The sequence below is a fragment of the Limulus polyphemus genome, unplaced genomic scaffold (assembly GCF_000517525.1).
Source record: "Limulus polyphemus unplaced genomic scaffold, Limulus_polyphemus-2.1.2 Scaffold3934, whole genome shotgun sequence".
Lineage (NCBI taxonomy): Eukaryota > Metazoa > Arthropoda > Merostomata > Xiphosura > Limulidae > Limulus > Limulus polyphemus.
This window is the reverse complement of record NW_013669544.1, coordinates 37,539-51,547: the sequence shown is the minus strand read 5'-3', so window position 1 is coordinate 51,547 and position 14,009 is coordinate 37,539. Positions and strand designations below refer to the sequence as shown.

Genomic DNA, 14,009 nt, shown 5'->3' with positions numbered 1-14,009 from the left:
GAAGTCTTGATATTAGAGAAACTAGTTTCGACCATAATAAATGGAACTGACGGAAGTCTTGATATTAGAGAAACTAGTTTCGACCATAATAAATGGAACTGACGGAAGTCTTGATATTAGAGAAACTAGTTTCGACCACAATAAATGGAACCGACGGAAGTGTTTATATTAGAAAACTAGTTTCGACCACAATAAATGGAACTGTCGGAAGTCTGGATATTAGAGAAACTAGTTTCGACCACAATAAATGGAACTGACGGAAGTCTTGATATTAGAGAAACTAGTTTCGACCACAATAAATGGAACTGTCGGAAGTCTTGATATTAGAGAAACTAGTTTCGAGCACAATAAATGGAACTGTCGGAAGTCTTCATATTAGAGAAACTCGCTGGAAATATTGATGGCAGATCAACTCTTTTTTTTCATCGCAGTCTCTAGTACATGCTGTTTTACCTCCACAATTCTACCCTAAACAACACTTTTCCCTTCATCTATTCGGATTTTTAGGCCTTTATTGTCATAAATGAGATAGTTCAAGTTGAATTCAAAGATTAAGTATTTAGATCGTCTTTTTCTAGGTGGTTGGCTCCCTGTCGTTGCTTTTGAATTATCGTTGAATGTGTGACTGCTATGGACGGTGTATAACTTGAGACACGTGTATGGTAAAATCTTATTGTCAATTTTGAATCTTTCTTACAGTTCTATGTGAAGACTATCTTTCCGCTTAATTCTGGATGCAATGATTTTTACTTATCTTTCCTTCTGCACCAGTAACCAAGTGTTTTCCCACCATCTTTAGTGATATAGGAATTTTTGAATTTTTCGTGTAGTTTGTTTCTATGCTGTTTTAGCTATATACGGATCACAATGCTAAATGAAGCAGTCTAAGTTTCCCAACCAAAGTAGGGATTCAAAATCGTTTTAAAATCTACCCAACTAGTATCACTTTACTTGTTTGTGTACTTTTTATTGCAGCATTTATTTTGTTTTGGATACTTCTTATAGCAATTCTACGAATAACCAACGATCCCTACTTTCTGTTAAAATTTTAATTTTTGTTGCCTATTTATTTTAAATTAAGGATAATGGTATAATTGCTCCTAAAAAATCATTTTTACTTATCATTTTGTAACTATTTATACAAAAATAGTTCTAAATGATTTTATAAGTACTTAATTTACTTGTAATCAATTTTTTGATGGTATAACTGTTACTTATAGTTTTCATTCTAGTAAAGAACAATGTAACAACTTATTTAAGGTTTGGAATTTTGATAATTATATTCGAACGAATAAACAAATCTATGAATAAATAATTTGACTACTCATAGGAACTAACTTTTTTACAAATGTAGTAGTGTATATCTTTTTTTCTAATATTAAATTTTTGGCTATATTTTTGGTTGTATTGGTGGTTTAATTTCAATTAATAATTCACAATTTGTATTTAATCTACCTAAACTATATCCTACTAATCGGGTAGTAGAAAGAAGAAACAGTAATTAGCAAGCACATTATCTACATTTGGATATAAATGTTAATAAAGAAAGATACATATTTATATTTTTGATGAAAGGCGGGAATTTAATTTCAAGAATTTTAGTTTAATAAATAGTGTGTAAATTGTGAATAATAATACAAATTACATTGGATTTCAATGACGAAAAGTATTAAAATCATACAAAATAAATTCAATAAATATCAAAGTGTGTTATAAATAGGTACTAACAATACTTTAGTGGGTAATATTTTTACTGTAAAAATAACAATTTTCTATCGACCTTTGTTAGGAAGTGGTAATTAGTTCAAGGTAATAAAATCACTATAAATTGGGATGTATTATTTGATTATACAGTGCCACAAGTTATTGGACCTGGAAAGATCAACTACAGATAATGGAGTTCGATTTCCGTCTGCCCAACTTGTAATTTGTTTTAATTTTCTTAGTAATGCATATTTCTTGATTTACCTAAGATGAGTTGGTTATTATTATTATTATACTTATTTTTTATGGATAGAGGGAGTTGTGGATGGAAATATAGTTCTTATTTTTAAATTCAGTTTTCATTCTTTTATTTCTTCTTATTTTATATCAAGAGGTGATTACCTTTTCCACAACAGGTCGCAAACACGGACAGGTAGTGGAATACAGGTCATCGTGGGTTTAAACAGCTCAACTCCTTCTCCTTATTTAATTTCAATTTCATTACTATTCTGTATTAATATTAACCTTTATTTTTCTTCAATTTGTAATCCAACTGGTTTTTCGTTGAGTGATTTTGGTGGATTTCCGAGAGACGTCATATTCCCAAAGATTTTGGGTGCTATGACCGCAGATATATTCCTCCAAAACTGTATCATATTTGCATTTTTACATTTGATAAAAATTTAATTTAATTTTTATTTTTGGCATGAGTTTGGTTTATTAATAATGATACATAAAAATAATTAATATATTTATATATTTATTTAACTTGTCACAACTAAATATATATAATAGCCAACTTACATGAAATTAATATATTTCGTTAATTAATATGAATGGAATTAATATACATTACACTTAAGTACTTTTAATTTCACATATAAAAATTTAATGACCATATCTCACAGGAGAATGTTGAATTTCTGAAAAAAAATACGTGTTACGTATTGGTTGAAAGAAAACCAGTGTTATAAAATAAAACCATGGGTAAAGATAAATAAAGTCACACACAACACTCTTCGCTTTGTGAAACAATTCTTAGTCGCTTATCAAAGTCTGTCGGCTGCCTTTAAGGGAGCCCCCAGTGGCTCAGCGGCAAGTCTGAAGGCCTATAACGATAAAAGTCTGTTATCGAAACCCATGATGGGCACAGCGCATATTCCATTGTGTAGGTTTGCGCTTAGCAACAAACAAACAACAAAAGCATTTATGGACTATCTCATTGTGTGTTGCTTCTTTTTTAAAAAAATAACAGTGTGGCTCGATAATACTATATTTTCCATAATACATTTACTTAGTAATTAATTGTATCAGAAAAGCTAACATTTTTCATGACCATTTTCAAAAACACATGTCTGCTATGACTAAGTGACTAAGTGGGTTTAGTAACATTGGGCTTTTATTATCCAATCAGAACTATATATTTATAATACTAGATTTAACAGAAGCAAAAATTATGCATTTTGTTTAAAGCCTCGTATACTGTCATTAGCTTAAACAAGCACATACATAAGCAACTCTGGGGAGTAAAAAAAATTATAGTTAAATTGTTTTTCGTCCAAATGAACAAAACCGAAATTAGCGTATATTTTAGAACCTACATTTATGAATCGAATGTAGCTAAAGAAATTGACACAACGAGGTGTCCCAAAATGTATATACCAAAAAGAAAGTTGAATAACATTTATATTAATTGGAATAACAACAAGAGTCACAACCAAATATCTTCTGATGGCTTGTAAGTTTGATCTAATTTAATTGATAAAGTTCTACATGTCTTCCATCATTAGTTATAATCAATCTAATTCTGCATTCGAATTCCGGAAACATATTTTCCAACACAGCTATAGGGATGGGTAACAACATCACGGGTACGAAGGATCAGTTCTTCGAGATCCCTTGGTTTGTTATAGTAGACTTTTGTTTTCAAAAAGCCCCAAAGATAAAAGTACAGAGAAGTTAGCGGCCCAGCATGGCCAGGTGGTTAGGGTGCTCGACTCGCAATCTGCGGGTCGCGGTTTCGAATCCTTTCAGCCGTGGGGGCGTTATAATGTGACGGTCAATCCCACTATTCGTTGGTAAAAGAGTAGCCCAAGAGTTGGCGGTGGGTGGTGATGATTAGCTGCCTTCCCTCTAGTCTTACACTGCTAAATTAGGGACGGCTAGCGCAGATAGCCCTCGTGTACCTTTGCGCAAAATTCAAAAACAAACAAACAAACCAAAGAAGTTAAACCAAGGGAACAATTCAGGAGTTGTCATTTTACTCAAAAATAGTGTCAGTTCAGAAATCTGCAATAAAACACATCCATAAATAATAATGATAAATAATGTAAGTAATAACAATAATCATTCACTTAAATAAAACTTACAAGGCTTTAGAAGATATCTTGTTCTGAATTTGTCAGCTCAAATAATAAAAAAGTTATTCAACTTTTTTTTGGGACGTCCTATATATTGCAAGTTACAACCCAAGGGACATTAGTAGCCTTAAATTCAAAATGGTCAGTGTTAGGGCTCGATAGAATCGACTGCTTGAACTTAAAAGATACATGTTTGGTGAAAAACTCAGTACCTCCCGTCATTATCGTTAACAGTCACCAAAAAACAAATAATCACATCCGAAGACGTAATGGGAGAATTGCCATTTCAAGGTGGGTGCAAAGCGCCGAAAAACTGCGCATTCTCACAACAGAGTATATAATGACACAGAGAATTTTTGAACTGCACTCAGATGTATTTTTCAGATCGTAATAAATGTTTGCCTCTACTTTCCTAGTACATATATCGAAATTAGTCAGAGAGGATATGCAAACGTTTTTTAGTCTTTTATGTTGAGGATATTGTCCCTTAACTACAATGACGTCACAACAGTTGTGGCAGTACACAAGCTAAGCTAAAAATACCCAAGAAACACTATAGACAAGACCTGTTTAACGTATTGTAATTCTAAGTTTCGAGTACTTTCTTCTCCGTACATTTTTAATACGTGTACAACAAAATCAAGATCCTCACGACGACTCACAGGAAACAACTCAAGTAACAGAGTTGCCTAATGTTGCCTTTTATAACTATAGCTCACCACGATCTGATAGTATTAAATTAACCATTCAAATTTTATTTCCTCTGAAAGTTCAAGTAATTGAAATGAAATAAGATTATAACTGATACGTTAGAACAAAGGTTAAATAAAAAGGTTTTCATCTGAAATTTAGTTTTATTGACATAGATGAACTTCAGTTCTATGATGCTTAACCTTTACTTTTTCACGCTACCATGACAAAATTTGGCAACGTTTTCGTACCGTTTCCTTTTACGTTAACATTAAAAGTAACATTGTTAATTAAGTAGATGTGCAATTTGACTAATTTTTTAAACGGAAAATTGCGTATCCAGCTGTGCCCTTGGTGAAATCCCGACAGATCCAGTAAAAGTCTGCAAGTAAAAGGGGATCTCTCAGTCCGTAATTGGCTTTCTTTTTGAAACTCTTGTAATGCACTTTAAAAGTCTTGCCTTAAAAGTTTTGTAGGTTATTTTAAGGAGACTGCTCTCGTCCATCTTTTTTCTCTTGAAAACACACACAAATGTGCTAAAAATGAGCAAAATCTCTACGAGGATTTTCTGTAGCGTTCATTCTCCAAGAATATTGTTGTAAGACAGGACAAAGGGGTCGGAAGTGAGAAGATGTCGAGTCGAGAAACTTGGTAGAAATGGAAAAGCAATTGCATCACTTCTGGTTTAAAAGCAGCCCATTTCACAGTAGATATGTGGTCAGGATTTCTACTGTCTGAATGTGGTACATTTAATGCATGAAACTTAATAATAATCTTGAATTTTGCTTCTACGTAAAACTATATTCTACATCAAGAAGGAAAGAATATACTAAAAATATAGTAATTATGAAATACTTCTTTAATTCAGGCTTAAGCACTTATTCTAACCCTAGTATAAACCATAAGTTTAATGGTTTGAATCAGAAAAGAGCAGGAATCTTAAACAGCACCAATATCTTTATTCTCCGCATTGTAGCTGGATATTTTATTACAGTATATTTTGGTTATTATGGGGGAAAAGCCAAAATACTAAAAACTTTTACTTACAATCTTTGACTTGTAGGATTTTGTTCAAACTAAACTATTTATAATAGCTTCTGCAGTAACAATATAGCGTTTATTTTATAAACTATTTTCATTTTTCAATATATAGGAGTGTTTAATATGAATGTAGTTTGTTTTTGGACTTCTAAGTTAGCATGCCAAGTTTGGTCTGTATCAGTTAACTCGTTTAGGAGGAGATACGTCCGCAGACAGACAGAAAGTTTTCCTTGATATTGGATAGTTACCGCAAAGGTATATCTTAATATGTATAGTGCACATACAAAGAACGCCTGTACCCCAATTTTTATATCCAGCTAGGTTCGAGATTGGCTTCATTTTTGGTCAGTCTATCTTTAGGTGTTTTTATTTTTATTTTTTAAATGAAAAACTGTGGTTAGAAAATTGCCCACAATAGTCTAAAGCCCTATGTTATGATAGGTATATTGATGATACATTTATCATTATTGAGAACTCTGGTGAAGCTTCTCAATTTCTCCAATATTTGAACAGTGTAAAATTTGCAGTAGAGCATCAGGAAGAGCATAATTTTTTTACACTTTAAGGACTAATAATAATGATCACTTCATATGTGAAGTGTATTACAAAAAACGTTTACAGGCTTGTACTTTCATTTTGCAAGTTTAATTCCTAATTCGTTTAAAGAAAACTTGGTAAAGATTGTTTCACCTTGTTTACAAAATATGTAGCACATATGAGGTGTTACATAAAGAATTCAATAACATGAAATAATTTTTCTGTAAGAATGACTTCCCGATTTTAATTATTGATAAATACTCGGTAATTATTTAAACAAACGAAGTGTTAGTACAACAGACATAGTTGGAGTACCTGAGTATCCTATAATTATCAGTTTACCATATATGGGTAAATGTTCCTTAATTCAGCTCAGCTGAACGTCGCTTGGGCCATTCCAAAAACAGTTTTTCTGAATTTAATTCATTGCAATTAAAAAATCTCACTTCCTTCAGAATGGAAAATTATATGATCAGATCAATGGTGTCACTATTCACATTGTTGAATATATGGTTGTAAATCAAGTTGGCACTTAGGTGTATTGTCTCTTCCAACCGTATACTTGTATATAATGATTCAATACATTACTGTCGAACTCAACAAGTTGTCTCTTGAGAGAATTCAAAACTGCTCTTTAAAGTCTATTCATTGGTGGTAAACTTCTTCAGATATTCCACAAAAAAGCAACAACTAAATCATGGTTATAGGTTTCATTCAATATTAGAAACAATAGATCGTAGTAAAACTTCTTTATGAACTTTGGTTAAACCTGATGTTCAAATAATGTATTTCATTAGGAATGTTATCTTTCATAAGTTTCAGTTGATACCTTTGCAACTTAGCTTCTTATCAGCAGGATCATTGTACAATTTTACAAATTTAGTACAATCACTTGAAATATCGTCAGCGTTTTTTTGTTTTTTCAACAATCAACTTTATCTAATATTATAATGCTTGTTCCCTTACCAAATTTTATAGATCGCAAAACCCTCATATTTACTTAAATTTCTTAAAGCTGCAAATCTTTCAAGACTTAAATTAATGAAATTTATGTATTCACAATCATACTTATTAAAAGCAGTAAGAGCTATACCACTAATCTGAATTCTAATATTACTAAGTTTGACCAGATTTACACTAGATAGGTTGTTGTGATAGTAATTACAAAAACTGTTCAAACTGTATAAAATAATCTTCAAACTTAAGATTATTAGGAATACTAAATTTAAAACCACGAACTAAAATTTTCATTTTAACATCACTCAAAACATACTTTGAGTTATTACACTATCAGGTTGTTATATATATGAATTTTTGACCTGAATGTTGTCTCAAACTGTTTAACTTAACAAGATGTTTCTCTCTAACCTTTAAAGTTTAAAAGAATGTTATTACTTTTTGATTCAATAAAATTTTTAAGCGTACAAAGTCCAAACGTTTTATTATGTTTTCATATAATATGCTTGCCTCTGTGGGTAATCTTGATAAAGATTTCGATAGTTGATTTTTCGTTTAATCTCAAAACTAAGTAATTCGGGTTTACTATATTCATTATACTATCTAGAGTATCGAACCTGAGGAATAAAAGTTAAGAAAATGGGGAAATGTTTTTTTGCGTTTGTTGCTAAGCGCAAAACTACGCAATGGGCTATCTGAGCTGTGCCCACCTCGGGTATCGAGATCCGGTTTTTTGATGTTATTAGCCTTCAGATTTACCACTGATTTTAAGAAAATAATTTTAAACGTTATTTTCATTAAGAAAAATAATATGTAACTTACTTTTAGAAAAATTTTGATGTGATTTTTCGATATTTCTAAATTTAATAGCTCAGAATAATGGTATATTTCTTACTACTTTTAATAACTATAATTGTGAATACAAAAATGTAACTAATTTAAGTCATGAAGAATTTACAGATTAAAGAAATTTAAGTAAATATGAGAGTATTATGATCTCTAAATCTGATAAAGAAAATAACATTGTAATATTAAATAAAGGTGGTTATTTAAAGAAAGCTGAAGATAGATTAAGAGTTTTACTAAATTTGCGAAATTGTATAATGATCCTACTGTTAATAAAGGTTAAAGTGCAAAGATATCTATTGATATTAATGGTGTCGCTATAGTTTCAAGATTGGTGTGATATTTGGCGAATATATTTTTATGTTTTTATGAAAATAGTAGTTAGAAAACCATTAACTAAAAACCTCAAATCATTACAAATAAATTATCAATAAACGTTATTTTGAAACGTTGGATAGATGGATGTTCTAAAGAACTTGCACCTGTTTGCTGCAAAAGATATATAGATGATACTTTTATTGTCTTTAAACACAGAAAATATATGCAACATATATTTGGGATATTTAAGTAGTAAACATAAAAAAAAATATTTACAAGTGTGCATCAAGAAGAATATAAACTACCGTTAATAGATGTATTGATTGAAAATAAAAATGGGATATTTAAATGTGAAACTTATCATAAGACTTTTACAGGTTTATATTTTAATTATTATTGATTTATTCGTAATTTTCATCTAACTAAGGTCTTCATACTTAGAGCATAGAACAAAAGTTGTACGTTTACTAGCTTAGTAAAATAATTTAATTAGATTAAAATAATTTTGATGGAAAATGAGTTCCAAAGTAATGTTATTGATAAAATTGTAATTATTTGAAGAAACAATATGTCTTCAGAAATAAGAACTACTACTGTTCATAAACATAAAGTGTTTATTTATTTACCTTTTCTAGGAACAAATCCTTTGAAGTTAAAAAACAATTTAATCGAATATTGAGACGGACATGTCCACAAGTTTAGTTAATTTTTATATTAAAACTTAAACAAAAATTTAATGTGAAGGGTGAAGTACCAAAATTGCAGAATTCTAAGATTTTTTGTCAACATATATGTCACAGATGTAATTCTAGATATATATATAGGTTCTATAATGATAACCTTGGAATCCAGAATTAAAGAATATATCAAACAACACGCTTGAATTGAATGTAATGAGCCACCAAATCAAAATGGTTTTAAAATTATTTCCAGAGATAATGATGAATTATATTCAAGGTTTTTTAGGTTGTAATTAAGCACAAAGCTACACAATGGACTATCTGTGCTCTGCCCACCACGGGTATCGAAACCCGGTTTCTAGCGTCGTAAGTCTACAGACGTGACGCTGTGCCACTGGGGAGCTTTTAAAGTAAGCACGAAACCACATAATGGGCTATCTATGCTCTGCCCACCACGGGTATCGAAACCCGGATTCTAGCGTTGTAAGCCCGCAGACATACCGCTGTGCCACTGGGGGGCATATATTCAAGGATTAAGGAGAGTCTTCTAACAAATAAGTTGAAACCAGAACTACACGAAAGTATTAATTCTACGGAAATGCTTTTGATGCTATAGATGTCTCTAGAAGACAGCTTAAGAAATATATATATAACGGGTATTTGGAATAAAATTTTTGTCTCATGATGAACTTTGTCACAGTTAAAGCTTTCATGTGTAGCCAAAAAAAAAATGAATAAGTCGTCGTTTTAATGTGGTTACAAAATTGCACGCAACAGTTTAAACCTGTCTGCTATCGTAGGTATGTTAATCTCACTTGTACAATATTTGAGAATTCTGGTCAAGCTTCTCAATTTCTCCAGTATTTGAACGCTAGATACAGCAGTATAAAATTTACAGTAGAACATCAAGAAGATCATAAACATTCACTTTAAACACTTTAATCAGCAACAATAATGCTCACTCCAAAAGTGCTATTAAAAGTTTGTATTTTTGTTTTGCAGGTTTTACTCCTAATTTGTTTAAAGAAAATCTGGTTAAGATATTGTTTCATTGTGATTTTAAAACACCTAGCTCATATGATTTGTTCGTTTTTGGAATTTCGCGCAAAGCTATTTGAGAGCTATCTGCGCTAGCCGTAACTAATTTAGAACTGATAGATTAGATGAAAGGCAGCTAGTCGACACCACCAACTGCCAACTTTTTGGGTTACTCTTTGTACCACCGAAAAGTGTGATTAGCCGTCACATCATAACGCTCCAAAGGCTGAAAGGGCGGGCATATTCGGTGACAGCTTTCGAACTCGAGACCCGCAGATTGCCATCAGGACATGCCAGACCTTGCACAATGGAGTGTTACATGAAGAATCCAATAATAGTTTTTTCTGTAAGAATGACTTCCCCATTTGCGTTATTGATAGTATACTTCGTAATTATTTGAACAAACGAAGTGTTAATACACCAGACATAATTTAGCAGTGCAAAACCGCCAACTCTTAGGCTACCAACGAATAATGGGATTGACTGTCATATTATAGCATGTTTGGTGTGATGAGGATTCGAACCCGCGACCCTCTGATTGCGAGGCAAGCGCTCTAACCACCTGGCCATGCCAGGCCAGTTTGAGTAAGACACAGATAGATAGAAAGATAGTTAATTAGATCTAGACTTTGTGATCGGGAGTTTAGCCATAAAGAGTTTGTTTGTTTATTTGTAGTCATGCACAAAGCTACACAATGGGCTATCTGTGTTCTGCCCACCACGGGTATCAAAACTCGGTTTTTAGCGTTGTAAGTCGACAGACATCCCGCTATACCACTGGGGAGGGCAGTCATAAAAACGTATTTGTGAAGGTTTTTAAAGTGAAATTATCACATATTAAAGAAGAAATAATTTGTCTTGTCAAAGGGTTCTAAAGTAATTGAACCAGTCTGTGTGGACTTTGATGAAAAAAAGAGACGATTATTTAAAGCTCTGAATACAACTGTGGTAACCAACAGTGTAACGAACATTTGTATATACGTTTGACTTGTTTTAATATATTATTTTAAAACAATTGGACTGTGCGCTGTTTGCTTATTGTTGAAATTTATCGTCAACAAGTCAAACAGAATCATTATTACAAAACTAAACGTTATTAGTTTCAGGTTTTATATTTGGGCCAGATTCTTTACAGTAGGGGTCTAACCCATTCAAGCCGTCTCGAAACAACATTAGTATAATAAAGTTGATCGGGATATATTGCACATTAAGCATTTTATACAATTTTAATAGAAAACCAAACCAACGCCTGACAAATGATTAAACTACTTGCCTTATCAATATTTCGACAATGTTGTTTTTAAGTTGTATATTTCAAGAAACAAAACTTTACATGTGTACAATTTAAAAAAATCTTGCACATTTGAAAAATAAACTATATGGTAAATCGGCATAAAACCTTATGTTCTAAACCATACTTAAGAAATATTGTACAAAAACATAAGAGAAATAAAACTTACCCACTTCAAACGAGACATATTCATATCCACTAACTTTGTCCATGAGTTCCAAAGGTGGTGCAGAGGGTTCGGGTTCATCATCAACAGCATCTGGTGGTGGAGTGACTTAAAAACAGAAAATCAAACACGTGACTAGAATGTCAACCCCATTTGGTCTTGCTGAACATAAACTATACTCTTTCAAAAATAACATTTCTATCTCTCAAGATCAGAGGACATAGAAATTTAGGCTAAAAGATAAAACAAAAAAGAAAATTATATGTCATTTACATAAATATGGGCTGATTCTTAAAGACAACAAAAATAATAGTGAACTAGCCACTTCCAAGCTGCAGAAGTAAAACATGTATAAAAAGATATACATTTATATGCCAAGATATAATTTTCACAGTAATTCAATGAGCAATACGCATTAAGGGTTTCAGAATGTTAGCGCAAAGTTCCACAAAAGGCTATCTTCGCATAACTGTCCTTAATTGTGAACTGATAGACTAGAAGCAAGACAAATCGTCAACATTATGCTCTGCTAAGTCTTTTACTACTATGGTATGATCAAACAGTGGGATTTGACCGTCACTCTTGTAACGCACCCGCGGCCCAAAATGCGGAGCGGTTTTGGCAACAACGATTCGCAAACCGGGAAACCTCGGATTCACAGTCCAATAAGCTACACTACTAGGTCACGCTCGGCCCCTAAGCAATACCTTTTCATAAACTTAAATATTATGTTCAACAATTAAAACTTTTTCCCATATAAAACAAAGAACAAACACCGTACAAACATTTCATAACCATAGGTGGCAAGTATCGACTTTTATATTCGGGAGCTTCGATCCATAGCAGATGAAAACCTTTAATAGTCGCTCTTCAGAAAGGCAGTGGTTTAATAGTCTAAGTCAACAGTAGCACATCCTTTATCTGTAACCACTGCCTTTCTGAAGAGCGACTATTAAAGGTTGTCATCTGCTATGGATCACCACTGCCTTTCTGAAGAGCGACTATTAAAGGTTGTCATCTGCTATGGATCTTCAATTCTAGTTGAGGAAGATGTTTCAGATTATCCATTAAAAAAACTATTAAGAGGACAAACAAAGTACGAAACTCGGTTGAAACACTGAACGCGAAGAGAAACTAACAAAGCCAGTTTTTGGTTAACACTGAGCCTTTGATTAAGAAGAGTAAAATAAATTTTAAAAAAATCAAAGGATGTTTGACAATCTAAACCGATATCATTAACATCGATAATTATATGAACTCGCACAAACAACTTGATACTAGTAAAGTAATATTTTAGTAATTTTAGCATTCAAGACAATTTTTCCTACTTTAACAATAAGAGTTCAGAATTTTGGGTCAAAGCGATGCTTGATACACTGCCATCTTTAACTTTGATCTGATTTAGTACAGAAAAGGCAGCAAGACAACAACACCCACCGCTAACTCGTGGGCTACTTTTGTTTGATCCTTTGTAGTTAAACACATAGCTACACATTAAGCTATCTGTTCTGTGTCCACCACAAGTATCGAAACCTTAATTTTAACGTTATAAGTAGGAGTGCACCGATTAAGATTTTATAGGTCGATACAGATAATTAGTATTAGTACTATTACCGAAATAAATTAAAATCTAGCCTGAAGGTGTATTTTTTGTTGTTGTTGTTGTATTTATAACAGATTCATAAATAGTATTTTCTTGGTGCATTTAATACAAAAAATGAATAAAAAGAATAACAATTATAAAAAAGTTTTAAAAAATACTTTGCGTCAGTGCTCCTAGCAATATTCAGCAAAATAAAAACACACATTTCAACTTTTGAACTGTAATCTTAATTTACAGTAGAAACTTTGGCCATGTAAAGACAATTATTAATTTCACCTGAAAAAGTCAGCATAAAAATTATTCCATATATTTTACAAAATTCACCCTAACAACTCTGCCACTTCAGGGAATAAAAGACTGTTTTCGGCTTCAAAACACACAGCAAATATGGAGGTGGTAAATCCAGCATAAAGACGCAACCTGAGGACGTTGTACGCTGCGTCAGCCACAACCATGCTGGTACGGGTTTTCCCTAACAACTCTGCCACTTCAGGGAATAAAAGACTGCTTTCGGCTTCAAAACACACAGCAAATATGGAGGTGGTAAATCCAGCATAAAGACGCAACCTGAGGACGTTGTACGCTGCGTTAGCCACAACCATGCTGGTACGGGTTTTTAAAGACAAAGATATATCCGAGTCTGTTATTATTCACATTTACTTCACTTTGAATTATGATGTGAAAAATGTATGAAAACTAAAATTTGGTGTATTTGTGAAAACAATCTCATTACTGAAGAGTTGCTTCAACTTAACAGCTAAACTCTTATAATTTTAAG

At 32.2% G+C, this 14,009-nt stretch overlaps 1 protein-coding gene across 4 annotated transcripts in view; it reads right to left on the bottom strand.

Annotated features, from left to right (window-relative positions):
- LOC106470308 (protein SSUH2 homolog) overlaps positions 1-14,009 on the bottom strand; it is a 100,472-nt gene that overhangs the window by 50,693 nt on the left and 35,770 nt on the right. For all 4 annotated transcript variants that reach the window (XM_022398910.1, XM_013930853.2, XM_022398912.1 and 1 more), the window contains exon 2: positions 11,632-11,736. In XM_022398910.1, coding sequence (XP_022254618.1) covers positions 11,632-11,736 — 105 coding nt within the window. The remainder of the gene's footprint in view (positions 1-11,631; positions 11,737-14,009) is intronic.